The sequence below is a fragment of the Eriocheir sinensis genome, chromosome 5 (assembly GCF_024679095.1).
Source record: "Eriocheir sinensis breed Jianghai 21 chromosome 5, ASM2467909v1, whole genome shotgun sequence".
Classification (NCBI taxonomy): Eukaryota; Metazoa; Arthropoda; class Malacostraca; order Decapoda; family Varunidae; genus Eriocheir; species Eriocheir sinensis.
This window is the reverse complement of record NC_066513.1, coordinates 5,549,482-5,574,824: the sequence shown is the minus strand read 5'-3', so window position 1 is coordinate 5,574,824 and position 25,343 is coordinate 5,549,482. Positions and strand designations below refer to the sequence as shown.

The window sequence follows — 25,343 nt, the reverse complement described above, 5'->3', positions numbered from 1 at the left end:
GGAGCGGCGGTGAGAGTTGATGGAAGGGCGGACATCGGGAGACTCGTAATGGCTGCTGGAAACTGCTAACGAGGCGATTTGACTGGCAGTGAGCTGGTGCCGGAACACTGCTGCAAGACGTAGGACGGCTGCGGCGTTCTTGTTATATTGAGAGATGGGCCGCGGTGGCAGACAAGGCGACCTGGGTGTGTACCCCCTTGAGAAGACGCCTTGCAGGAACGGTAATGGTAACTGCTTGCAGTCACCGGGAGATGTCCGCGGTTGCCCTGGTTGACTGTTTGCCGGAAGAGGTTTGGGCCGATGCTCCCGGCAGCGGCGGTGTTGCCGTCCGCTGTGTTGCTAGGTGCCTGTGGTTGTGTGGGCGCAGCAGCGGGTGCCTAATTCTGCGTGACGCGGAGGGCTTGGAGTGCTTGTAGCAGGGCTGGCTTGTAGCTTGTTGGGCGGCTTGTAGATTGTGGCCCTCGCTTTCGGCTGCGCCGGCCTGTGGGTGGCCCGTAGGCGGCTTGTGACTCCTTCCTTCCTTCCACGCCTGTCCCCGGAGTTGTTGGTGAGTTCTCGTGGCTTGGAGCTTGGAGGAGAACGAGGTAGCGAATGGGACTAGCGCGGTGGGGACCGAAATAACACGAAATAGTAAGTAATAACTGTTGAATGTGATGTTCGGCTATTGTAACGGTGTACTGGGGGGCGTTTAAAGGGCGTTGATTAAGACTTCAGCTTCCTTAAGGCGAATATAATCTTAGCCTATATGTACAAGGAGCGTCGGAGCGAGAGCGACTGCCGTTGTGTGTCAGTCGGACTCTCGTGAAGGAGTGACGAGGTATTGTTTGGAAAATAATTAAGTTACAATTGGTCACGTACGTCAAGGTGACCTCTACGCACGATGAAATGCTTTGTATACAAAACTGAGGCGGTAAACACTGACGAACGACATTCCTATTAGGTGGCGTGATCTATCTGTCGTGGGTTTTTTCCATTAACATTTGTATGCCTAATTCGTGGTGATACTAAATAATAATAATAATAATAATAATAATAATAATAATAATAATAATAATACATTGATATTCTACTATAACACTATTTCAAATATTATCCAGCAGTATGCTATCTACATGCAACATATTATTATTATCAACATTCTCTATGTATAGGCAGTTGCAAAGCCAGATTGCTTTTCATGTACCTGCAATGAGATGAATAATTATAGGTATTGAGAGGCCATAGATCGTCCGAGTATGATCTGACTACACCGTTTGATACGAGTTTGTTTGTTCTCCCCCACGGAGGACCCCCCTTCTGACTGCCGACTTGAGGGGTGTCTTGATAACTCCTCGAACCTCTTTCTTATCAATTTCTGCAACATTCCCGGTCCTCCTTTTAATTTTCATTCTGTGGTGCACCATCTCTCCTCCTCTTAACCTCACTTTCTCTTCCTCACCGAAACACAGGTCTCTGAGGCTACTGACAGCAATCTCTACTCTGTTCCCTCCTACTATCTCTATCCTAAATTTCAATCCAAAGCTGGATGTTGCGCCTACGTGCGGAACGACATCACTTGCTCTCGTGCCTATGACCTTGACTCTTCTGAATTTCCCACCATCTGACTAAGACTTTATTGTCAATCTATTACTAAATACATCTGTGCTGTTTACCTCTTATCTAACTCTACTAACTATGTAAAATTCTTTGACTACTTGAATTATAAAGTGGAGCACATCTTGACTCACTCTCCCTTCGCTGAAAGCTCCATCTTGGGAGATTTCAATGTTCACCACCAGCTTTGGCTTTCATCCTCTTTCACTAACCAGCCTGGTGAACAAGCCTACAACTTTGCTCTCCTCAACGACCTAGAGCAGTTGGTTCAGCACACTACACGTATTCCCGACCGCCTTGGAGAGCGGCCCAACATACTAGACCTCTTCCGTACCTCTAACCCTTCTGCTAATTATGTCAAACTGTTCTCTCCTTTAGGCTCCTCCGATCACAACCTTATTTTTGTATCCTGTCCTATCGCTCCTGTACATCCTCTGGACCCACCGAAGAGGCGATTCTTCTGGCATTTTGCTTCAGCTCGGTGGGACGACCTGAGGATGTACTTTTCCGATTTCCCGTGGAATGACTACTGCTTCCAGGATAGAGACCCCTCTGTGTGTGACCAGCACATTACAAAGGTGATTGTGTCTGGAATGGAGGCATACATTCCACGTACTTTCTCTACTCTTCTTCCCTTGGTTTAATCATGCTTGTTCTCGTGCTGTCAAAGATAGAGAGGCAGCTCACAAAAGGTACCAGAGCCTTCGCACTCCTTCTAACCATAATCTTTATGTTTCAGCCCAGAATCATGCCAAATCTATTCTCCGACTTACCAAAACATCTTTCATAACTATAAAATGTCAAAACTTTACTTTTTCTAATTCTTCCCGTGACTTCAGGCACCTAGCCAAAAAGATCTCCTCCAATTTCACTTCTTCCTCTTTCCCTCCTCTCCTTAACCCTGACGGCAGCACCGCCGTCTCATCTATCTCTAAGGCTGAACTCTTCTCTCAATCTTTCTGTAACAACTCCACTCTGGACGATTCTGGGCATAGTCATCCTACTCATCCCCCCTCTAACTCCTTTATGCCTGTTATTAAGATTCTTGAGAATGATATTTTATGTGCCCTCTCTGGCCTCAACTCTCAGAAGGCTTATGGACCTGATGGAGTGCCTCCTATTGTAGTTGGGGCCGTTGTCACTCGGACACTTTTTGCTGGGCAGGAGGGAGATTCCCAGTTCCTCAGCCTTTCCCTTGAAGCTCTCTCTGAGCCTGTCACCGCGACCCCCCACGCATCTCACCCTTTCCTTCCTACACACACCTGCACATCCCAGGAGACAATAGGAGGAGGTGAATTAATAAGGGGAGGCCCTTTCTTTTTCTATGTATTTTCCGTCTTTCTCATTATTTCTGTCTTTGTGTTTCTTTCTTTTTCTTCCCCTTTTTTTTCTTTCTCTTTTTCTCTTTTTAACTTTCTATCTTTCCCTCTCTTTCTTCCTTTCTTTCTTTTTCTCTTATTGTCTGTCTCTTTCTGTCTATATATTTTACATTAAAATTCTTTCTTTTTTATAATCTTTCTCCTTTCTTTTTTTACGTTTTTTTCTCATTACTCTCTTTCTCTTTCAATACTTTTTTTCTTTCTTTGTTTCTCTACTTTTTTTTTCTTTCTTCTCTCTCTTTATCCTCTGTCTTTGTCTTTTTTTTCCTTTTTCTTTCTTTGTCTATCTTTTCTTTATTTGTCTTTCTTTCATTCTTTCTCTTTCTTTTTTCGCTTCTTTTCTTTCTCTTCTTTTACTTTCTCTTGTTTTCTTTTTTTCTTTTTCTTTCTTTTGTCTTCCTGTCTTTCTTTATTCTTTGTCTTTTTCTTTTTTCTTCTATCTTTTGCTATCTTTCTTCCTCTATTTCTTTCTTTTTCTCTCTCCGTCTCTGTCCTTTTTTTTCTCTACATTTTTCATTCTAATTCTTTCTTTCTCATTTTCTTTTTTTCTTTCTTTTTTCTTCCCTTCTTACTTTTTTCTTTCTTTCTTTTCTATATTTCTTTTTCTTTCTTTCTTTCTTTTTCTCTTTCTGTCTATATGTTTTTCATTGTAATTCTTTCTTTCTCATTTCCTTTTTTTCTTTCTTTTTTCTTCCTTTATTACTTTTTTTCTTTCTTTTCTATCTTTCCCTCTTTCTTCCTCTCTTTCTCTTTTCCTCTATCTCTCTGTCTATCTGTCTATATGTATTCATTTTAATTATTTCTTTCACTTTCTTTCTTTTTCTCTTCTTGCTTTCGTTCTTTCTCATTATTTCTTTCCTTTTCTTTCCTTCTATATAGTGGGGGACAAGTGGGCGGAGGTCCGAACCCTGATTAAGCGGGAGGATGGTAGGGGTGAGGAGGAGGGGGGGAGAAGGTGTCTCTAACTTTCTCTTTCTTTCTCTTTCTTATGTTATTACTGATTGTAGAAAGGAAATAAATGAGAGGCACAGGGGAAATTATGGTAAAATGATGTTTTAGTAAGAATTGAAACAAACAAATTGGGGATTAGTAGTGTCAAACGGGGTGAAGGCGGAGCAGTGGGGAGAAGAGGGCGGAGGTCCGAACCCTCATTAGGCGGGAGGAGGGGAGGGGGAGAGGAGGGGGGGGGGGAAAGATGGGAGGGAGGGAGGAGAGGGAAGGAAAAGATGGGAGGAAACTGAAAGAAGGAAGGCACGGGAAAAAAATACAACTAATGTAAAAAGTGTGTGTGTGTGTGTGTGTGTGTGTGTGTGTGTGTGTGTGTGTGTGTGACAAAGATGGAAAATGCAAGAGAGAGAGAGAGAGAGAGAGAGAGAGAGAGAGAGAGAGAGACCTGTCCTCAGGGGCTGACCTCACACTCTTTCAAGAAAAGTGTATCAAGACACCTCTCCATCTGAAATTGACCTCTCTTTTGGCTACTTTTTACTCTTTACTTTTATGGGCTTTTTTTGTACTATTTTTGTTGCCCTTGAGCCTCATCCTTTTATATAAAAAAAAATATCGATGCAAATCAGCATGTTTGCGGTTTATGTAAGAGGGTTTGAGTTATTTTTTTTGTTACATACACAAACATTCAAATATATCACAAAAAAAAGGTGATCATCACTCAATCACGAACTAACAATGCGCAGGTGCCACATCTACGTTCGAGAGTGGACAAATGTAATGAAAGACCACAATATTACCATTGCTACTACTACTACTACTACTGCCGCTTCAACCACCACCACCACCCCTACTACTAGTGCTACTACTACTTCTACTACTGTTGGTGGTAACGAGTGTTCTAAGTGCTAATCGGTTCACGGATAGAGAAAATCATATCCGCCAGGGTTGCTTTATTGGACAGAACTTGCACAGCTCATCACGACAAGGACAACACATAGGATAGGTGTTTGTTTGTGTATGCTTTTGTGTGAATGTTGTTTGTGTAGGTTAACATTTAAGTGTTGGTGTATGTGTGGAACAATGTGTAACGGTGGACAACAAGAGAACGTGGACGGACAGTCAAAGGTAAACGAATACAAGGAAAGTTAACGATGAAGACGCGACAAGACAGACTGGCAGACAGTGACGATGGACATTACATGAAAACACTGAGAGTCTTAGTCTCTCTTTGCAGCACCCCATTTTCTTGTCACTGAGGGGAAGGAACACGGAATTTGAGCGGTGACTGCTACAGATTACTCCCCCCCAGTGACGAGGAAGGAGGAACGAAATCTTCCCTGGTGCTGGGGCGCTGTGGCAGACGGTGATGCGTTGCGATGAGTAGCGTTGTGTAGAGTTGTGTCGAGATGCGCGGTAAGTTGCGCTGAGTAGTTGCGTTGAGTAGTTCAGCTACGGTGAGTCGAGCTGGGGCGAGTAGTGCAGTGACAACAGCTACGGTGAGTCGAGCTGGAGTGAGTAATGCAGTGACAACAGCTACGGTGAGTCGAGCTGGAGTGAGTAGTGCAGTGACAACAGCTACGGTGAGTCGAGCTGGAGTGAGTAGTGCAGTGACAACAGCTACGGTGAGTCGAGCTGGAGTGAGTAGTGCAGTGACAACAGCTACGGTGAGTCGAGCTGGAGTGAGTAGTGCAGTGACAACAGCTACGGTGAGTCGAGCTGGAGTGAGTAGTGCAGTGACAACAGCTACGGTGAGTCGAGCTGGAGTGAGTAATGCGGTGAGAACAGCTACGGTGAGTCGAGCTGGAGTGAGTAATGCGGTGACAACAGCTACGGTGAGTCGAGCTGGAGTGAGTAATGCAGTGACAACAGCTACGGTGAGTCGAGCTGGAGTGAGTAATGCAGTGACAACAGCTACGGTGAGTCGAGCTGGAGTGAGTAATGCGGTGACAACAGCTACGGTGAGTCGAGCTGGAGTGAGTAATGCAGTGACAACAGCTACGGTGAGTCGAGCTGGAGTGTTGAGCAGCGATGAGTTGAGCAGCGAGGGGTTGAGCAGCGAGGAGTTGAGCAGCGTGAGGTGGGCTGCGTGAGGTGGGCTGCGGTGAGTTGAGCAGCGAGGGGTTGAGCAGCGAGGAGTTGAGCAGCGTGAGGTGGGCTGCGTGAGGTGGGCTGCGGTGAGTTGAGTGGTTGGCTGTTTAATAGATCCTGGAAGGCTTGAATCCGCACTCCCGAATCGCGAACCACGTAGACGGGTCCTGAGCAGAAGAGTGGTGTTCTGAAGGACACCGCCGTAGTAGAGGAAGAGTTGCATGTCGTCGTCAGGTATGGTGAAGTCGAGCGGCGTGGAGATGGGCAATAGGCACTGGCGTAAACGCGCCGGGGGCCACGGCAGTCAAAGAGTGCGTCGAGGGAACTGCGTGTGAAGGCGCTAGCTGACAGCGTGTCAGGGGCCTCGGCAGTCGGTGAGAGTAGAACGACTGCGTGTATTAAAGGCGCCAGCTGCCAGCGTGTCAGGGGCCTCGGCAGTCCGTGAGGGCGTCGAATGACTGCGTGGTAAGGCGCTAGATGCCAGCGTGCCAGGGACCACAGCCGGTTGAGAATTGAGGGGCGCAAGCATATGCCAGGAGCCGCGGCAGTCGTTAGTGCGTCGAACGACTGCGTGGGAAGGCGCTAGATGCCAGCGAGCCGGGGGCCACAGCGAGTTGAAAAGTTAGGGGCGCTAGCATGTGCCAGGAGCCGCGGCAGTCCGTGAGAGTAAAACGAACTGCGTGTACTGTAGGCGCTGGCACGTGCCAGGGGCCTCTGTGGCTCGGGGAGTGTACCAGTGTTCAAAAAGGCACTGTAACACAACACTGTACACTTAGTGGGTAACACTGTGACACTAACTGTTGCTGGGGACGTGCTGCACTGAACTGTTGCTGGACACACTGCACTATACACAAGGATCCACAAGTGTAGGATAATCCCAGACGGCGGTGGTAGATCCAGGAGGCGGTGGTTAATCCAGGGGGCAGCTAGTAATCCCAGTGGGATGTCACACTGTGTCTGCGTGTACACTGAGTCTGCGGTGTGTGGTGGCGTATACACTTTGTCTGTATGGCGTGTACACTGAGTGTGTGGCACTGTGTGTCTCAGTAATATGTCGCACTGTGTTTGAGTGTTCACTGAGTGTGTAGTGTGTCACACGATGTGCGTGTCTCAGTCGCCGGACCAGCAGAAGGGAGGAGGAGGGGTGGGGGTGGGTGGGTGAGCGCCGGGAGAAGCACCATGGGGCACAAAAGATGCCTGAAGGGCGCTGAAGATGCCTGGAAGAGGCGCGCAGAGGGTGCCTGGAAGAGGCGCGCAGAGGGTGCCTGGGGGAGGCACAGAGGGTGCCTGGGGGAGGCACAGAGGGTGCCTGGGGGAGGCACAGAGGGTGCCTGGGGAAGGCGCAGAGGGCGCCTGGGGGAGGGCGGGGGAAAACCCTGAAGGTGGCAACTACGCCTATGGCGTAATGTTTCTCCCGACCTGAGTGCTCAGCCCCACGAACCCCGAATGGAGGTGAGGATTTTTGCCCCAGGAGAGGGCGGACGAATGGACAAGTTACCCTGCCCAGGTCCTCCACTCTGGGAGAGAGTGCCCTTAGTACGGCACCGGCTATAAGCCACCTTGAACCATAGCAACACTCCGGGGTCACCAATTGTTGGTGGTAACGAGTGTTCTAAGTGCTAATCGGTTCACGGATAGAGAAAATCATATCCGCCAGGGTTGCTTTATTGGACAGAACTTGCACAGCTCATCACGACAAGGACAACACATAGGATAGGTGTTTGTTTGTGTATGCTTTTGTGTGAATGTTGTTTGTGTAGGTTAACATTTAAGTGTTGGTGTATGTGTGGAACAATGTGTAACGGTGGACAACAAGAGAACGTGGACGGACAGTCAAAGGTAAACGAATACAAGGAAAGTTAACGATGAAGACGCGACAAGACAGACTGGCAGACACAGTGACGATGGACATTACATGAAAACACTGAGAGTCTTAGTCTCTCTTTGCAGCACCCCATTTTCTTGTCACTGAGGGGAAGGAACACGGAATTTGAGCGGTGACTGCTACACTACTACCCCTACTATTGTTGGTGGTAGCGAGTGTTCTAAGTGCTAATCAGTTCACGGATAGAGAAAGTCATATCCGCCAGGGTTACTTTATTTGGGGGGGGGGGGGGGGGGGGATTGCTCCCTCTTGCACGAGGGAGCACGGGCCTTTGCCAAAGGCGGCCCGTAGCAGGGAGCCGACAGACCGACTCTATCGGCGATCGAAATCTAGCCGACCAAGTCGGTCTGTCGACGAGGACTGGCGTGTCTCTACTTTATTTGGACAAACTTACAGAGGTCATGAGCAAAAACAAAACACAAAGAAAATATGTGTGTGTGTGTATGCGTTTGTGTGAATGTTGTCTGTGTAGGTTAACATTTAAGTGTTGGTGTATGTGTAGAACAATGTGTATGGGTGGACAACAAGAGGACATGGACGGACAGTCAGAGATAAACGAGTACAAGAAAAGTTAACAATGAAGACGCGACACGATAGACTGGCAGACAAGTAGTGACGATGAATATATTCACAAACTGAGTCTGCTCTGCAGCGCCCATTTTCTTAGTGTCACTGAGGGGAAGGAGCACGCAGTTTGAGCGGTGACTGCTACACTACTACTACTACTACTACTGCTGCTGTTGTTGCCGAAGGAATCAATTGGCTAGAGAAAGAAAATCGTTTGAAGCTGATAATTATTGATTGATCTTTTGCCTCGGCGGGACCCCCCACACCCCACACCCACACCCACACACCTGAGAGAGAGAGAGAGAGAGAGAGAGAGAGAGAGAGAGAGAGAGAGAGAGAGAGAGAGAGAGAGAGGCAAATGCCCTCTTTCCGTAACTAGGCTATGGTATAATTCACTGACACTAGAAGTAATACAGAAAAGTAAAGTGACGCAGCTGTTATGTTACCTTGGTTTTTAACACTTCTGGGCCCGAATTCACAAAGGCTAAGTTCGTAGTTTTGGGCCCTTAGTGCGTAGTTTTGAGAACATTGAGATTCACAAAGCTCGCGCGATAATAACTGCGAACTAATCGATGGCGTCACGGGTTAGCGCGCGGATTTACAAAGCTTTACCGCGCTCTGTGTGACGCTAAATTTGATAAATAACTACTCCCTCGGGGGTGTAGTAAACGCTAACAATATTATCATATTTACGTATAAATGCTTAAATCGAGTTTTTCAACTTGAAATATAACTTTGCGAGTAGAGGAAGCCCATTTCTTATTAAAATGATGAGATATACACCCTTTGAGAGGTATATGATAAGTGTGGGCGGTATGGCAACACCGACGCCCGGCCGGGGGATTGCCAGACCTCCCTCCTCCTTCATCTTCCTACCTCCTCATCCATTCATCCATCCATCTCTAGATTTGTCCCTCCGTGGAGGGACCATGGACCTTTGTCGGGTGACAGCTAGCCCATAATTTGGGTTGCAGATATGGCAAGACATTCTTAATTTTCCCTCGTTCCATCCTTCCGTCCTTCGTTCCTGTCTGCCTCGATATCTGTCCCATATTTCTTTTTGCTTTCTTCCTGCCTCAATCTCCACCGTATCTTCTTTTTCTTCATCTTAAGGGCCCCCCTAACGGATTTGACACGGTTTGGGAAAACTCTTATATCTAGTTAACTACTTTATTTTTTACATTGCAAATTGGCCTAATACTATGTTGTCATCTGATGTAACGTCTCCTGAAAAAAGAAAAAAAAATATTTGTTGGTTTGGCATATATGACTATTTTTAGAAGTTTGAATAAAACTTGAAATTTCTCCGGATTGTTAAATTATTGACTTTTCTTATTTGCGTAGCTAAAAGTTAAGTATTTTTGCAAAGTTTCTGTGAGTCTGTTTTATTTAATTGATGTTTTAATTTTCCACACAAAAAAATTGAATTTCAGTGATTCCGGAATGCGCGTTAAATAACAGACATTTGCCGTAATGCCATAAAATATATTAGCTGTATTAAAAATCGAGACTCACAATCTTTTAGTAAATTTTACGTCCTGTAAAGACATACTAAAATGAAGAAAATCGGTTGAGAAACAGGGGAGAAATATAAACGTAAAGACCGATAACTTACGTTCTGAGAAAAACGCCTCTAAAGTTGAGCGAAGATTTCCGCTCTCAATACGCTCCCCTCTCATAGGCCAGTTCCTTCTCCAATTTCTTATTTCTCATCTTTCTTTTTATTGGGGCACTCATTCGTACATCTTTCTTTTCTAAGTAATTTTTCATGGAGGTTGTGAATGTTATTCCCATGCGTGTGGTAATATCACTAGCCAGATGTCCTACATTGAAGTTGCTGACTGCTGTGGCCACAGCAAAGTCAAGTTGCCTCTTGGTGGTGTTTTTATGTTTTGGGCAGTAATTCCATACTCTGCCATGTAATGATTCATTGGCATTTTGAGTCTTCCCACGCATACACCTACACTGTAAAAATAAATGTTTTTGGGAAAACGCGATAACATGTTTTCCGCTGTTACACTTCTAAAACACAAATACGCGTATTTATATAAACAACCATGTTTTACTAAAAACAGGATGGTTTCATAAACATAGGTGTTCCATTATAAACACATGGTGTTTAATACCGTTTATTCAAAAACACAAAAAGCTGTTTATGGGTTTGTTACACTTCTAAAACACCTTTAGGTGTTTTAGAAGTGTTAATGTGTTTAAGTAAAAACACACAGTAGTTTATCTTAAAACATTTGTTTTGCATTAAACAACAGCATTGTTTCAACAAATTATTTTTGATTGCAATTACATCACTGTCAAGATTTTACTCATTAATAAGTAAAATTGTGACAATGATGTAATTGTAGTCATTAATAATTTACTGAAAAATTGCTTTAGTTAATACAAAATATGTTTTAAGATAACCTAATGTGGATATTTACTCACTCACATTAGTGCTAAAATAAACATTTATATGAAATTTGCAAAGAAGAGAGAGAGAGAGAGAGAGAGAGAGAGAGAGAGAGAGAGAGAGAGAGAGAGAGAGAGAGAGAGAGAGAGAGAGAGAGACTTTACTTCATTAGAATTTTAAATAACGTTCCGTTCAGGTAAACAAGAAAATAATCAACTTATTTTATAGATCTACCCTTGAGTCAATTTTGATTTTTTCTATCTCTACTTGGTACAAAAGGCTAACTTTAGCAGACAAAAATAAACTGAACAAAATAGTTAAAAAGCTAAAAAGTTAGGGGCATCAGTAACATTCACAGATATTCTATATCAAGAGGCAGCAATAAAACAAGTAGGAAAAATAATGCAGGATCAAACTCACCCTCTTAATAACTGTTATAACTTTTTAAGATCAGGACGAAGGCTGGCACTGCCATTGATTAAAACAGATCGCTACAGAAAATCTTTTGTCCCAAGCAGTATAGTGCTCTTTAACCATTTTTATCCACAAAAATAATTTTAATACCTTTTAAAAAAAATTATGCTTTTATGTTTTTTATGTGCTATACTCTTATCTATGTAGAATACTTTTGGAGCCTGTTTTTGCTATAAAGAATTTCACTTGTATGCATTTATGTAGAACAATGTGACCAATAAATTATCTTATCTCTTTCTTATCTTAGAAGGATAGGGGGAGGAAGGAGGATGGAGGCAACTTACATTATGTGAATCCTCCTATGCTCTCAACAACCTTTCATACTGTGCTACAAAATGATTATAACCTGAAGACTTCTCCAAAGTGTATGGTTCATTTAACACATACTGTTGCAGGAATCCTAAAATCTGTGAATAAATCCTTGGATACCCTAAGTCAAATATGTAATATGTCCCAAGCAATAAGATTACTGCATCACACACATCATCACCTGTTTCACATGGAATTGTACATCCATCCCCAGTGATATATACATCCTTCAGGCTTTTATTTTCAACAGTCAAGATGATGTGAGGAGGAGACTTTTCAGCACTACTGAAGTCTTTATCTTGATCACCATACAATTCTCTTAGCAGGATAACTGGCTGAGACTTCACACCTCTTCCTCGTTTGAAGGAAATTTCATTTTCAATGTAGTGAATTACATCATATTCATGCAGTGAACTCTGGAATAGCAAGACACATGTGTTGAAGGTCATTCTATGAAGAGGTTCAAGAAAGCAAGAATTTGTCACTATTTAACAAAACTGACGAAACCATTCTAGATCAAACGAGAGGATAAGTGCGAAAGTTAAATATCAGAGTCTAAAGTACATTGATAAAGGGACAGCTCAAATTCAAACATGAGGTAATTGAAACTGATTACAGCTTCTTAAGTAATTATAATTAATTACTCTTACATTTTATTAAGATCATAATCATGATTACTTTTGCAATTACATTAGCATCATTGCCCAGCAAACACATGACCTTAAAATGACGTCACCTCCTGGTCACCTGGTCATATTCCAAGAATGACCATGAACCAATGTCCAGACGACGTTGCAGAGTGATGTTGTCATGGTTTAACCATGAACCAACGTCAAGATGACGGCGCAGAGTGACGTTGCATGACAACCATGAACCAACGTCAAGATGACATATGTATGCCTATTAAGCAACATGTTACCGGGTTATTCATCTGTAAGAGCCCAGGGAGGGGGAGGGGATAAGAGAAGGCCAGAGGAGAAAGACGAAATTATAAACCTTTCCGCCTTTACCATTACCTCTTGCAATTCTATTTAATCAACATTTTCCAATTTTGTTTTCAAATGAAGCTTAGCCCACAGGAAGAGGAAGAGGAAGAGAGTAGCTCCGTTAACGCAAACAAATGCCTCCCAGAATATAGGCAGCCACAACATACTGTGAAAACATAAATACCCTCACCATTATTCCACATGTACATGCCATAAATAAATAAATAAATAAAGTAGACCTATGAAAGTCATTTTAAGCTTTAATTTAGGTACCTTGTTAATTTTAAGCATGTGGAAGATAAGTGCAATTATACTCGACCAATCGGGACGAGCCCTGTCCCGTGTGGCGGGCCGGCCAAGCCGCCAACAGCTGTGTTATCCCTGAGTGCCCTTACAATCTGCCTCGAATTGAAGTAAGTTCATGCCTTAACCCCACTTCCATTAACTCCTTCCACACAGGAGTAGCACATAGAACCATCACACTAGTTTTAAGTACCCACAGCACCACAGAAACATTGCTTGGAGAGGAGATATTAAGACACATTCCAGGGTTTGTGTTTTGTGTTTTCTAGCAAACCAAAGAAATATATTTTCAAGTTCATTGAAATGGCTTGAACCTGGGTACTCTTGGGGCGTGAGGGTGTTGGGGAGAATTACTGGGCATGTATTAACCTGGCTTGTGTTAATTACGTAGGCAATGAGTGATTTGGCTGACTGATCCTGAAGAAGACGTGGTACTGGGGTGGGTGACCCTGGGGATGTTTAGCATATGTGTGAGAGAGAGAGAGAGAGAGAGAGAGAGAGAGAGAGAGAGAGAGAGAGAGAGAGAGAGAGAGAGAGAGAGAGAGAGAGAGAGAGAGAGAGAGAGAGAGAGAGAGAGAGAGAGAGAGAGAGAGAGAGGGAGGGAGGGAGGGAGGGAGGGAGGGTGGGTGGGTGGGTGGGTGGGTGGGTGTGTGTGGGTGTAACTTAGCAGGTTGGCCCACACCACTCAGGTTCCAAGTCATGAATACAGGCACACAACCAGCTGGTCAGGCTGTAATGATGCTGTGGTGGTTGTATTTCTGTGCTTGTGATGAAAGGTGTTTTGAACAGTTTGTCCTGTTAATGCATTTGGAGCAGGGGAATACACTTGTGTGACAATGCGTGTTGCCCTGTATGTATTCATAAAGGCTACTGACTGGTACAGCGTGAACTTTGTGCTTGAAGGTGTTGAGTGTGGGGGCTGATACTGTGTTTTGGAAAAGGGAATTCTGACTGGTATAATAATGATAATAATTGCAGCAGACTTGAATAAGTCAAGGGCTTTTTGTCCGCTCCTTACGTAAAAAGATTTTTAAAAAGTCAACTATTTAGAACCTAATTTAGTTTATAGACCACGTCATATTTTTTGTGCTTCCACATTTTGTCAAGATAATCTTTAAAGCTATTTAATGTATTAGTACATCACTTTGTGGGGCAGTGAATTCCAGTCATTGGAAGTGATGGGTCTGTTCGCTCCCAGTTATGCAAGCTTCTTATCATGCCCTCGCAATCTCGTTGTCCCAACCTCCGCAAGTAAACATGGCACATCATTCACATCATTCACGTATTTCTATACTTATATCATATCACCCCAGTCTGTGGTATTTCATGCTTGGAATGTCCAGGGTTTTTAGTCGGTCGGCATATTTGGTGTTCTTGAGTGTGAGGACGAGCTTAGTCAGTATTTGAAGAATACTCTCAGATATACGTTTATCCTCCAATTTTGCTGGTTTCATACAATATGGCATATCATTCATTGTAAAACGAATCTGCTTTATTCTCTGATTGAATGCAAAAAATAAATCTTGCTTTGAGAAGAACCTGGTTGCCTGAGCCTGTATACTTCGCAGTTAACCGAACACAGTCATGTGTTCAGTTGGTTGCAAAGTCTATGGACTCAGGCTGCCAGATTTCTCAAAGTATAATTTGCATTTGACTGCAGAATAAAGTGATTTGTTTTATGATGGAAGAAGTATTTCCAAAGTATTTTGGTGAAGTTTATCCCATACTGCGTGATGCTTGCACTATAGACACCCCTAGGGCACCCAGAGGTCACCCCATGGGTCATATTTGGGTTGCATCCAGGTCATTCCTAGGTCATCTTTTGGTCATTCAAAGGTCATCTGGCGACGTCGCCGTGCGACGTCGTATTGATGTCGCTGGGAGTCTACAAGATGACGTCAAAGTGACGTCGTCCGACGACAAAAACGTGACCAAAAGGCAACGTCACCGTGACGCCAGGGTGACGTCATTGTGTTTCCAGGGTAGTAATACAGTGGACCTCCCAACTTGCCAAAGGTTAGAGTCTATTATATGCACCTTATGAACTATAAATTATAGTGAATGAAGAGTAGCTACACAAACAATATAAGGTATGCATTCCTACAAGGTGCAATCAAACGATTATTTGAATGTTACTCTATGAAAACTGGACGAGTCGCGACTCGCAGAAATATGTTTACCTTCCAATCCCCCCTGTAATTGCGATTGTAATCATGGTTAATACATAATGTAATTGTAATCGATTAAAACAATTATACTGTAATTGTAATCGTAATTGTGAAAATATAAAGTAATCATTATTGATTACAAAACATAAGTAATCGCCCCATGTCTGCTCTAATTACAGTAGGGAAAAGTAAGTTCATTATGAGATATGAATATGAATGTTCAGTGTAAAGATGCTTCATTAAGTAATAGATCAATGGGGAATGGATGTAGCAAATGAATAGATAAAACATTTGGTATAGGTATGTGAAGAAAAATAGAAAGCAAGTAAAATTACTTACATGATGGTCAGTCTTGGGAACCTTCTTAATCAGTGTGTCACATATCTTGTTCAATTTAGTCTTCCAGCTTTCAGTGGTATCCTTGAGAAGTCTTTCCATCTCAGTTTTGATCTGTAAGCCAAAATAAAATTGTCAAGATCTACTTCAGAATGTGCATACAGTATAATTACTCCTTCACACATGCATAACATGAAGGTTCCCAAATTCAAAAATTGTTTTGTCTAGAACCTAGTAAAACTACCTCAGTTAAAAGCAGATCCTATTAGTTTTCATCTAATCACATAATACTGCATAAAAAATCTGAAATATTTTAGGCCTCCCACTGTATATTGCATCCTTTGATAGCACATTCTCCTTCTAAAGCGGGGTATATGTAGCTAAATACAGTGATGTATACCTTAAAGACACATAATGCAGTGTGGGTTTCAAATACATATGCAACATAAAACTACATCATTAGAAAAAAAAATACTTACAAAACTGCTCTTCCAGAAGCAAGGGAACTTCATCAATATTGGTGAGATGAGTCCACCAGGAAGTGTTGATATCCACTGTTGTCGGTTCACCATTGTAGCAGTTAAAAGCATATTTATATGCTCAGTGTTAAGATTTTTCTTTTTCATTTCCTGGCAAAGTTCTTTGGTGTGCCTCACGAATTCGTCTTCGGTCAGCTCACGTTCTTGATTCTCTATAGTGGTAAACTGCTTCCTACCCAAAGCAAATCTTTTGGGGGCTGGATGAGCATGTTGTACATGAGGCATGCTCTTTCTCTTCTGTTTATAACGCTCAGTTCGAATGCTCTGACTGAGGGCCCTAGTAAACTGACTCTGGAATCGAAACAAAAAACATTTAAAGGATATAGGCCTATGCAGTATCTAGTCTTGCGTTTAGAAGATATAGGCCTATACAGTATTGACCTCACATTTAAGTCTAAAATTTAAATTATTAATATGGATTTAGCACTTTATTTGGCACCTCAAACCTACAAGATTATCTATCTATTGATTACCAGATGCTTCAATCTGTAGAGGTGGCCACAGATGAGTCACCTCCATGCACTCCTATTCCCTGTCAACAGGCACCTTTCCTTTCACTCAACCCCACTCTTATTCATATACCTCTCAACATCTCTCCATCTCACTCTCGGTATACCTCTCCCTTGCTGCCCCAGCACCTCACCATTGTATACCCTCCTAGTAACTCTCTCTTGCTCTACATACATTTCACATGCCCGAACCACCTCAAGGTGTTCGTTTTCACACTCTCCAGTACATTCAATCCCACACCATATTCCTTACGTACTTCCACATTCATCCTTCTGTCCCTCCATGTTATTTCACGTGCACCTCTCAAGTAACTCATGCCTTCCTGGTCAGTTTTATCATAGGCTTTCTCCACATCCATAAAAGGAGCATACAACTTTTGTACTTTCTCTATAGATACTTCTCCACTTACAATCTTTGCATAAGGCTTCAGCTATAGTTAGAGCATATCAGGGATGTTTTAAGCCAATTTCTATATTATAGTATTAGAGACAAGTTCTGCTTAAGAAAAATTTGACCTGGGCAAGATCCCTGTTCATTACATAAGCATACAAATGCCTATTGATAATAAATGGTAGCATACTACTATCACATTCTGGCTAAAGAGGTCCATGATATTCAATAAGCATACTGGTGAGATCCAGTAAATATCTACATGTACATATACCATTAAGGCAAGACTGAAAACACAACAGAGCTTACCCATGGAAACAAGCCTTCACGCTTGATGGATGGATAAGCAGACACCATCTTCATTCCAATTGCTTTGTATGTCCCCATAGGATTTGATTCAATCAAGGGATAAAACTTTAGATAATAATTTTTTGTCTCTTCAATCAGCTGTAGCCACACTTTTCGGGAACAGGTAGGCTCTAGTAGCATCGCTTTCGTCGCCCCTGACAGTTCAGGCAGAGGTGGATCTGTGAAATATTGTACTGGTATGGAGTATGGAGTGAGTAGGGTGGAAAATGGAGGGAGGGAAGAGCAAAAAGCACTGTAGATTATATCTGTGCGGATGAATGAATGAGGAGGTCTGTGAAAGATGCAAAGGTATATATATGTATTGGATGTGGTCTGTTGGACCACTAAGAGGTGGAGAAGTTACAGGAGTAGGTAAAGATGTAAGTTCTGGAGAGTGGTGTAGAGAAAACTAGGCAAGTATGATTTGGAATGAATGGATACAGTAGGTGAGTATGGTGTTTAAGGAAGAATCCAGCATGTGTAGATATGTTTGGGGTAAAGATGTGAGGTAGAGGTCTGAAGAGGACAGCATGGTGGGTGGACTGGGTGAGAAAAGTGGTTGAAGGGAAGAGAGCATACAGGGAGCAGCTGGGAAGCAGAGGGAATGAGAACTTGGAAAGGCAGAAAAGAAAATTATTTGTGGAAATGGAGAACTGAATAGTGGGATGAGGATCTTGGGAGCAACTTGAGTGAGAAATGGAGCATAAGAAGCTGTTCTGAAAGGATTTGAAGGGAGTATGGGAAGGGAACATGGGAGTTGGTGAGGGTGTGAAGAATGAATGCAAACAAATCTGGCAACTGTAATGGTAAGTGAGGGGCAGGAACAGAATATATAAATACTTTCCACCCTTCCAAAATTGGTTTGTCCAAAGTTACCTTTGTTATAGGCACCAGTGCATCACCAATCTAATTACTATAATTCACAACTAGGGTCATAAACTAAAACTGCAACTTACGTTGTGGTATTCCATCACTTAATGGTCAATCTGACTCCTCTTCAAAATTTTGTGTAGGGGAGGTAGGAGGTGAAGGGGGAAGGGATAGGGTCTGATCACTGAATGAACTGTAGGGGGATGGTGCTAAGATGACAGTAGAATCGGGTGAGTGGGGAGGAAGGGAAGCAATGAAATCTAGGAGTTGCTGTTCCTGTCGTGGGGACGAGGGATGAGGAGCATGTGAGGGTCCAGCAGTAGGGGATGAAGGGTGAGGAGGGTTTGATGGGCCAGTGGTAGGAACTGTGGAGGAATGTGTGAAGGGCAGGGGAGTGGACTAAGGAAGACGAATATGGACTGAAGGCTGGAGACAAAGGCTGTGAGGTGTTGGGCTGCTGAGAGTCAGGAGACTTGTCCACTGCTATAAAAAAATCCGAGTGTCTCTTTGTCTGATGGGACGTTGAAGTGCAACTGGTTGAGCCTGCAGCAGATACACCAGTACCCCAGTAAAAGTACATTCTTATACAGTTTTCAATTTTCTAATACCTAGAAACTTATGTTGAACACCTGCAATGAACCTATAAGTTTCCTCTACTTGCTGCTCACCCAATAAACTCTTGTAGCTTTATCTGCATAGCCTCAGATTATGGCCCCCTACTTTATTTTATATGCCCCCCCCAGGGGAGCCATGGCCCCCAGTTTGGTACCCACCACACACCCACACACACATATATATATATATATATATATATATATATATATATATATATATATATATATATATATATATATATATATATATATATATATATATATATATATATATATATATATATATATATATATATATATATATATATATATATATATATATATATATATATATATATATATATATATATATATATATATATATATATATATATATATATATATATATATATATATATATATATACCTCAGTTTGGGAACCACACACACACACACATACGCACACACGCACGCACCCACGCTCACCCGCGCATGCACGCACGCACGCACGCTCACCCGCGCATGCACGCACGCATGCACGCACGCGCACGCAAACCCCCCCACACACACACAGATATATATAATGTATAGAGCATAAAGAAATCTTTAAGCCTACAGTTAGCACACTATGGTTATCAAAATAACCCTATATAGCCTATGCAGGCAACAATCAGAAAATGAAGAGTTAAATGTACCTGCTATTAAAGTAGATGGCCGTTGAGGTGTGGCATCTGGACTGTCACCTGCAGGAGCTTCAACCGAAGAAGCTGAATTGTTGCTTATGTCTGCCAGTGTGTCTCCTTGGTGTGCAGCAGAACTAGTGGCAATTGGTGTGTCCTGTTCACCTTGCTGTGGAGCAGAAGTACTGGTACTAGCAGTTGATGTGTATTGTTCTTGGTGTGCAGTACCACCATGTACGAGTAACTTGCTGCTGGATGGTGAATACTCTTCATCATCAGTTAACAGGAGTAAAACTTCATTTTTCACTTCTTCTAACACTTCATTGTCTTCTATGAGGCTTCCACAAGCCTCCAACACAAGGCGGGCCGATCTTGAGACAACACAAAGTTTATCCTTTGCTGCAATAGTTAGAAACATATTAACTTCATTTAACTCTTCATATAGCTACAGTACTAATAATTTGGAAGGTCACCTATGGCTAGAGGTAGAATCTTGATATAAAGTCATTTTAAAGGTAAATTGTAGTAAAATAAACATGTAGACAATACTGATAAAGAGGTAATCATGGTTATTATACATTAAAAATTATGCTCTACAAGATGCACCTGCTTTTTCCAATTTAGACCTACTTGTATTAGTTCATGTTTCATTCACATTTGGAAAATAAATATTAGGGCTACTGTACAATCTCATACACCACAGCTTCTAATAAATTCTGTGAGAAAATCTGCAAATGTTTCAGGTTAAAAAAAAAAAATAAATGAATAAATAAATTTTAAAAAAATAGAAACTTAGTATTGTTCGACATAATCATTAAATTAACGGAGGTACAAAGAATCGGTTCATAATTCTGAAAAAGGATCATGACAAAAAGACTAAATTCATGAATTCTGAGGTACCAGTAACAGGGTTCAAATGTGCAGTATCGTACTGCATATACAGCAATTTTGACTGCTTGCCTTTTTGCAAAAGACTGTCTATATCTGTCTCACATGCAACCGTCTTCCTTGTTTTACGATTACTGCTCCATATTCGAAACACTGGCATGCTATAAATGTAACAAAGAGATAATAATACAGGTACTGAATATAAAGCAAAAATGAAGGGCTGCAATCATATAATGCTGCACACTCTTTAAAAAAATGTGCTTACTAATAATATAGGTAGATATCTTTTTTGTGACAAAATATTGTAGGATTAACCAACACATTGGCAACCATGCTTATCTTGTGTGTGTGTATATATGTATGTATGTATGTATGTATGTATGTATATATATATATATATATATATATATATATATATATATATATATATATATATATATATATATATATATATATATATATATATATATATATATATATATATATATATATATATATATATATATATATATATATATATATATATATATATATATATATATATATATATATATATATATATATATATATATATATATATATATATATATATATATATATATATATATATATATATATATATATATATATATATATATATATATATATATATATATATATATATATATATATATATATATATATATATATATATATATATATATATATATATATATATATATATATATATATATATATATATATGAATATATAATGCACATCACAGCAAGGCACAGCATTCAAAATCAGCTTTTATCTTTTAAACTTGTGTCAGCTTGGAAACATAAATACATAATGGGATCAATATTAGGAGTGGCCAGCTTGCACTGAATACTGAAACACTAATAGCCCCATCACCTACTCCAATACAACTGCTTTAAATTATACATGTTCAACAAAATGACAGTATCTGTTTGTTACATACATTTCATTATTTACATAATGAACAGGTAGAGGCCAATTATTCACTATACTGCAATAGCTCAAAACTCTTAGCCTTCCAGTTGGTGTCACTACATATGAATTGTAATGGTCATCATAGCCACAATTTGATAGCTTGTCAACTACAAAGAATTTCATCTGATCATACACTAAGTTATGGCACAAAAGACCAAAGACTGGAACCAGATTTTCCCAACTCAGTAGTAATGCTACTCCAGGTTTATATGTATGACCCTTGATACTCACTGCTGGTGACATGTAAGCCAAAAGAGGCTCAACTACTTCCAAATTGTGTTCTAGGAATAAGCTTATACATTGTCCCTTGATATCTGGGAATTTTACTGCAATGTCTACTTCAGTACCTTCTTTAACTATATCCCCAGCATAGAGGAAATTCTCATTGCCAACTTCCAAAAGAGGATTAGAGCAAAGCATTCTGTAACACATATATTTCTGGTGGTACTCTGACATGGACTTTGATATATTTTTGAAACAATGCCACTTCTTTTGTTTAAAAAAACCATGCTTCCCTTCAAACCGAAGGCACCACTGATTCCTACCTGGGCCAAATCTCTTAATTTGCTCAGGTATATGAAGGCAGTAATGAAATTTAGGAGTAATTGTCTCAGATGGAAAAATTTCTTGAAATTTGTAATGGTGACTGCTAATCAGCTGGTCTAGCTGTCCGACAGTGTTTAGATCAGCAAGTGGTGACGTAGCTAGCATTGTTATTTGTGAAAGCCGTACAAAATTCTTCCACATCTCATCATCTCTCTTTACTTTATGTCCAATTAAGAATGGTAAAGCATAACACAGGGTCAAGATTGATGCTGAAGTTTGCTTTATTTTCTTATCAGTAGCTAGTTGCTTCTGGTCTATTTTCTCAGGTTTATGACTTGAATCTAGGTATGAAAATGCAAAGTTTTCCATCTGAGCATTCAGATAGGCCAAGCTGAAATAATTCTTGCAATACACAAAACTATACAGCATTAATGCCATTTCATAAGGGACAATGCCTTCTGTTAACACATGCATTGGGTCATGGACAAGGCATTGACTTAATGGAAAATCTTTTATATTACTTAGAGCACTAGCTTCTTTAATTCCCCACATTTTACTCCAATACTCCATGGATGCCTTACTCAAAGTCTTCAAAGCAGCTGTTCTCTCACTATGTTCTACAAACTGGCGTTCCTCACATTCTACATGGCTAAATTTTCTCTTCAAGTCAACTTTAGTGACTTCACAAGTTCTGCAAGTCTTGACAGCAAAAGCAACTCCTTCTTTGAAACCTCCCAGCCATTGTGCAGCAAGAGTATCACATGGAACCATTACCAAAGCCCCATATACAGTTTGCTTAGAACCATTTATTTCTATTTCTATTCCTTTTTGCTGCATGTCATTCAAAGTATTTAAAAAATCCTGAAGAAGAGTCTTAACTCCAAATTTTCTAATATCCCTGCTTTTGGCTATAGCTACGAGCTGAATAGATGACAGCTTTGATCGAAATTGAGGTGGAATATTTGCTAAGCTGTAGTAAAACATGGAGAGCTTGTGCTTTTTTACATGAGTGCCAAGAGGATTCACTATCTCCATGTCATCATGATTTAATATTATTTGCAATGCATTTACATTCTGCTGAAATACTGTATGCTCCCTAATAAATGTTCCATCACATATATCATGCATCATATCATTTTGTGAGTAATGGGATGTTTGCACTGCTCTTAATACCTCTGGCAATTGTAAGAGAGCCTGAATGCTCTCCTTGAATGGTACATAATATCCAAGCTTCTTTATTTCTCTTGTTTCTCCATTGACTGTTTTACTTTCACTCCCAACTAAAACTTCTTCAGGTGATATCAACTTGCAGTGAGTTTGGTAATATTTATGTCTATTATGGTCTGTACTTATATTGCTGAAATCAACATGTTTAATAGACTCCAAAACCTCACTTCCCAATTTTATTCCAGAAGTAGTGACTACCTTATTAACTGCTTGGGTCACATAATGAGACACTAATAGTGATGTGTGTGCAATGATATCATTAACAGCACTCTTTGGAATTCTGTGTTGTGTTTCTAATTTCAATGCATATTCAGCATTCTTTAAAAATGCAAAATTTTCAAAGAGAGTATTTGTTTCATCACTGGGTATATCAAGAACATCTCCAATAACAGATTCTTCACCACCAGTAGCTGCCATATGTTCATCACTGATGCTACCAACTTCTTTGTGGCATCGCCAATTGTGTTGCTTAAAAGCTTTCCAACTTTTAGTAGTGTAAGCACATGTGCCAAGGTTACATGATATTAAGAAATTAGGACTATTTTTGTGCACTCTAAGTATATGATGAATATATCTACTGACTTTTGAAGTAGAGAAAGGGCACATAGAGCAATTATGCATAACAGCACTCATGATTAAAAGGTTATTTTTTTTCCTCAGCAGTATGCATCAATTATGTACCATACCAGTAGCTACACCACATGAATGAAAATTAGAGGTCATTCATTACTTCAACTTAGCACGGATGACATTTATGGGCTGAGTTACTGAATTTCTGTATGGAAGGCTATGGCCAATCTCATGCACCAGTTAACTATGACTTCATCTGATCATTTACCCCAGCCAATGGAGATAAGAGGGGGAAGAGAAACTGGGCAACAACAAAAGTTAGGGTAACCAGTACACCTGTCAGTAAGCATGTTTGTGTGTGTGTGCAACATATATGTTACAACAACTCCAAAATGTAATAGCTTTACAGTACATACCTTTATACTATTACTCTTTATACACACCTTGCAGCTACCAGTGTTTGAATTACATGGAAACAGAAATTGATAGTCCAGGGTCACCTCCTCACAGCTACACTTGGACTGGTATCCAGCAGCTGGTATCGGTGTGGCCTTTCGAATAGTGCTTTCCCATACACACACCTGTAACAGCAAGAAACAAAGTAGGGATTTGGAGACATTAACTCGTAAAGCGTCAGAGATGTATGATGTACACTAGAAAACTTCTGCCGTTTTCCTGATAAGTTGCACCATCAAAATATGTTCAAATACTGTTCTCATACATTGCAAGCATTGCATGTGCTAACATTGATGTTGTCCTATTTGCATTATTTATGTTTACCTCTCTAGTGTTTTTTTGCTATGTTGTTTAATGCTTGTGAAACACCATCATATGTGAATTGTGACATGCATGTTGCTTTCTTGTATGTAATACAAGTACATGTGATGAAGAAAATGTCTCTGAGTGATGTTTTTGACAATTCGAATCAAGTTTGTTGTGCTTTTGTGTTGGTATTTACTAGATGCCGTTATGGCTCTGAAATATGGTTTATTGAGAATTATGACATGCATGTCGCTATTTTGTAATCAAACTAGTAAAAACAAGTAGATACATATAATGGAGTGGAGGTATATGAGTTGACTTTTATGCCTTTTAAAGAATAACTGCTGATTTTTCCACCATTTGCGGAATATTTTGTGGTTCTAAAAATACCCCTTCCAGGCACTTCTGGGAGCAATGACTGTCATTTCCGTTAATTTCACATCACTTTGGATAAATTTAGCCAAAACAACAACAATAATGAAAAAGTAGTAGTAGTAGTAGTAGTACGTAGTAGTAATCAAAAAAGAAGAAAAAGTAGTAGTAGTAGTAGTAGTAGTTGTAGTTATGAAGAAGAAGAAGAAGAAGAAGAAGAAGAAGAAGAAGAAGAATATATGAGTATCATTATTATTATTATTATTGATAACATTATTAGTTCTATTATTCTCAAGTTGTTGTTATTATTATTATTATTATTATTATTATTATTATTATTATTATTACTGCTAGTAATAGCAGAGATATAGTGGTTGTTGTAGTGGGAGAAATAGTAATAGTTCTAGTAATAAATAGTAATGATAGGTGCAGAATTAATAATAATAATAATAATAATAATAATAATAATAATAATAATAATAATAATAATAATAATAACAATATCATAATATTATCATAATATATCATAATTACCTATTAGAGGTTTTTACTGTTATTCTTGTAATCATCATTATTAGCAATCCTCAGGGTAAATATTTTACAACTTCACCA

At 40.4% G+C, this 25,343-nt stretch overlaps 1 protein-coding gene across 1 annotated transcript; it reads right to left on the bottom strand.

Annotated features, from left to right (window-relative positions):
- Positions 1 to 11,206: 11,206 nt before the first annotated feature.
- LOC126982557 (uncharacterized) lies at positions 11,207 to 19,792 on the bottom strand. Its single transcript, XM_050834706.1, has 5 exons — positions 19,386 to 19,792; positions 17,189 to 17,406; positions 15,920 to 16,270; positions 15,444 to 15,554; positions 11,207 to 12,063 (listed from the first exon to the last, which is right to left on the bottom strand). Exons 1-5 carry the CDS (start codon positions 19,786 to 19,788, stop codon positions 11,638 to 11,640), a joined length of 1,509 nt encoding a protein of 502 aa, XP_050690663.1. The 5' UTR covers positions 19,789 to 19,792; the 3' UTR covers positions 11,207 to 11,637.
- Positions 19,793 to 25,343: the final 5,551 nt, after the last annotated feature.

Bases quoted from the DNA above. Each gene is read 5' to 3' on its own strand.
- LOC126982557 (XM_050834706.1), bottom strand. From the start codon at position 19,788: ATGTTTCTAACTATTGCAGCAAAGGATAAACTTTGTGTTGTCTCAAGA. The intron at 17,407-19,385 runs GTACATTTAACT...AATATTTCACAG, and splicing joins GCCATCTACTTTAATAGCAG to ATCCACCTCTGCCTGAACTG. The intron at 16,271-17,188 runs GTAAGCTCTGTT...TTTCGATTCCAG, and splicing joins GTGAAGGCTTGTTTCCATGG to AGTCAGTTTACTAGGGCCCT.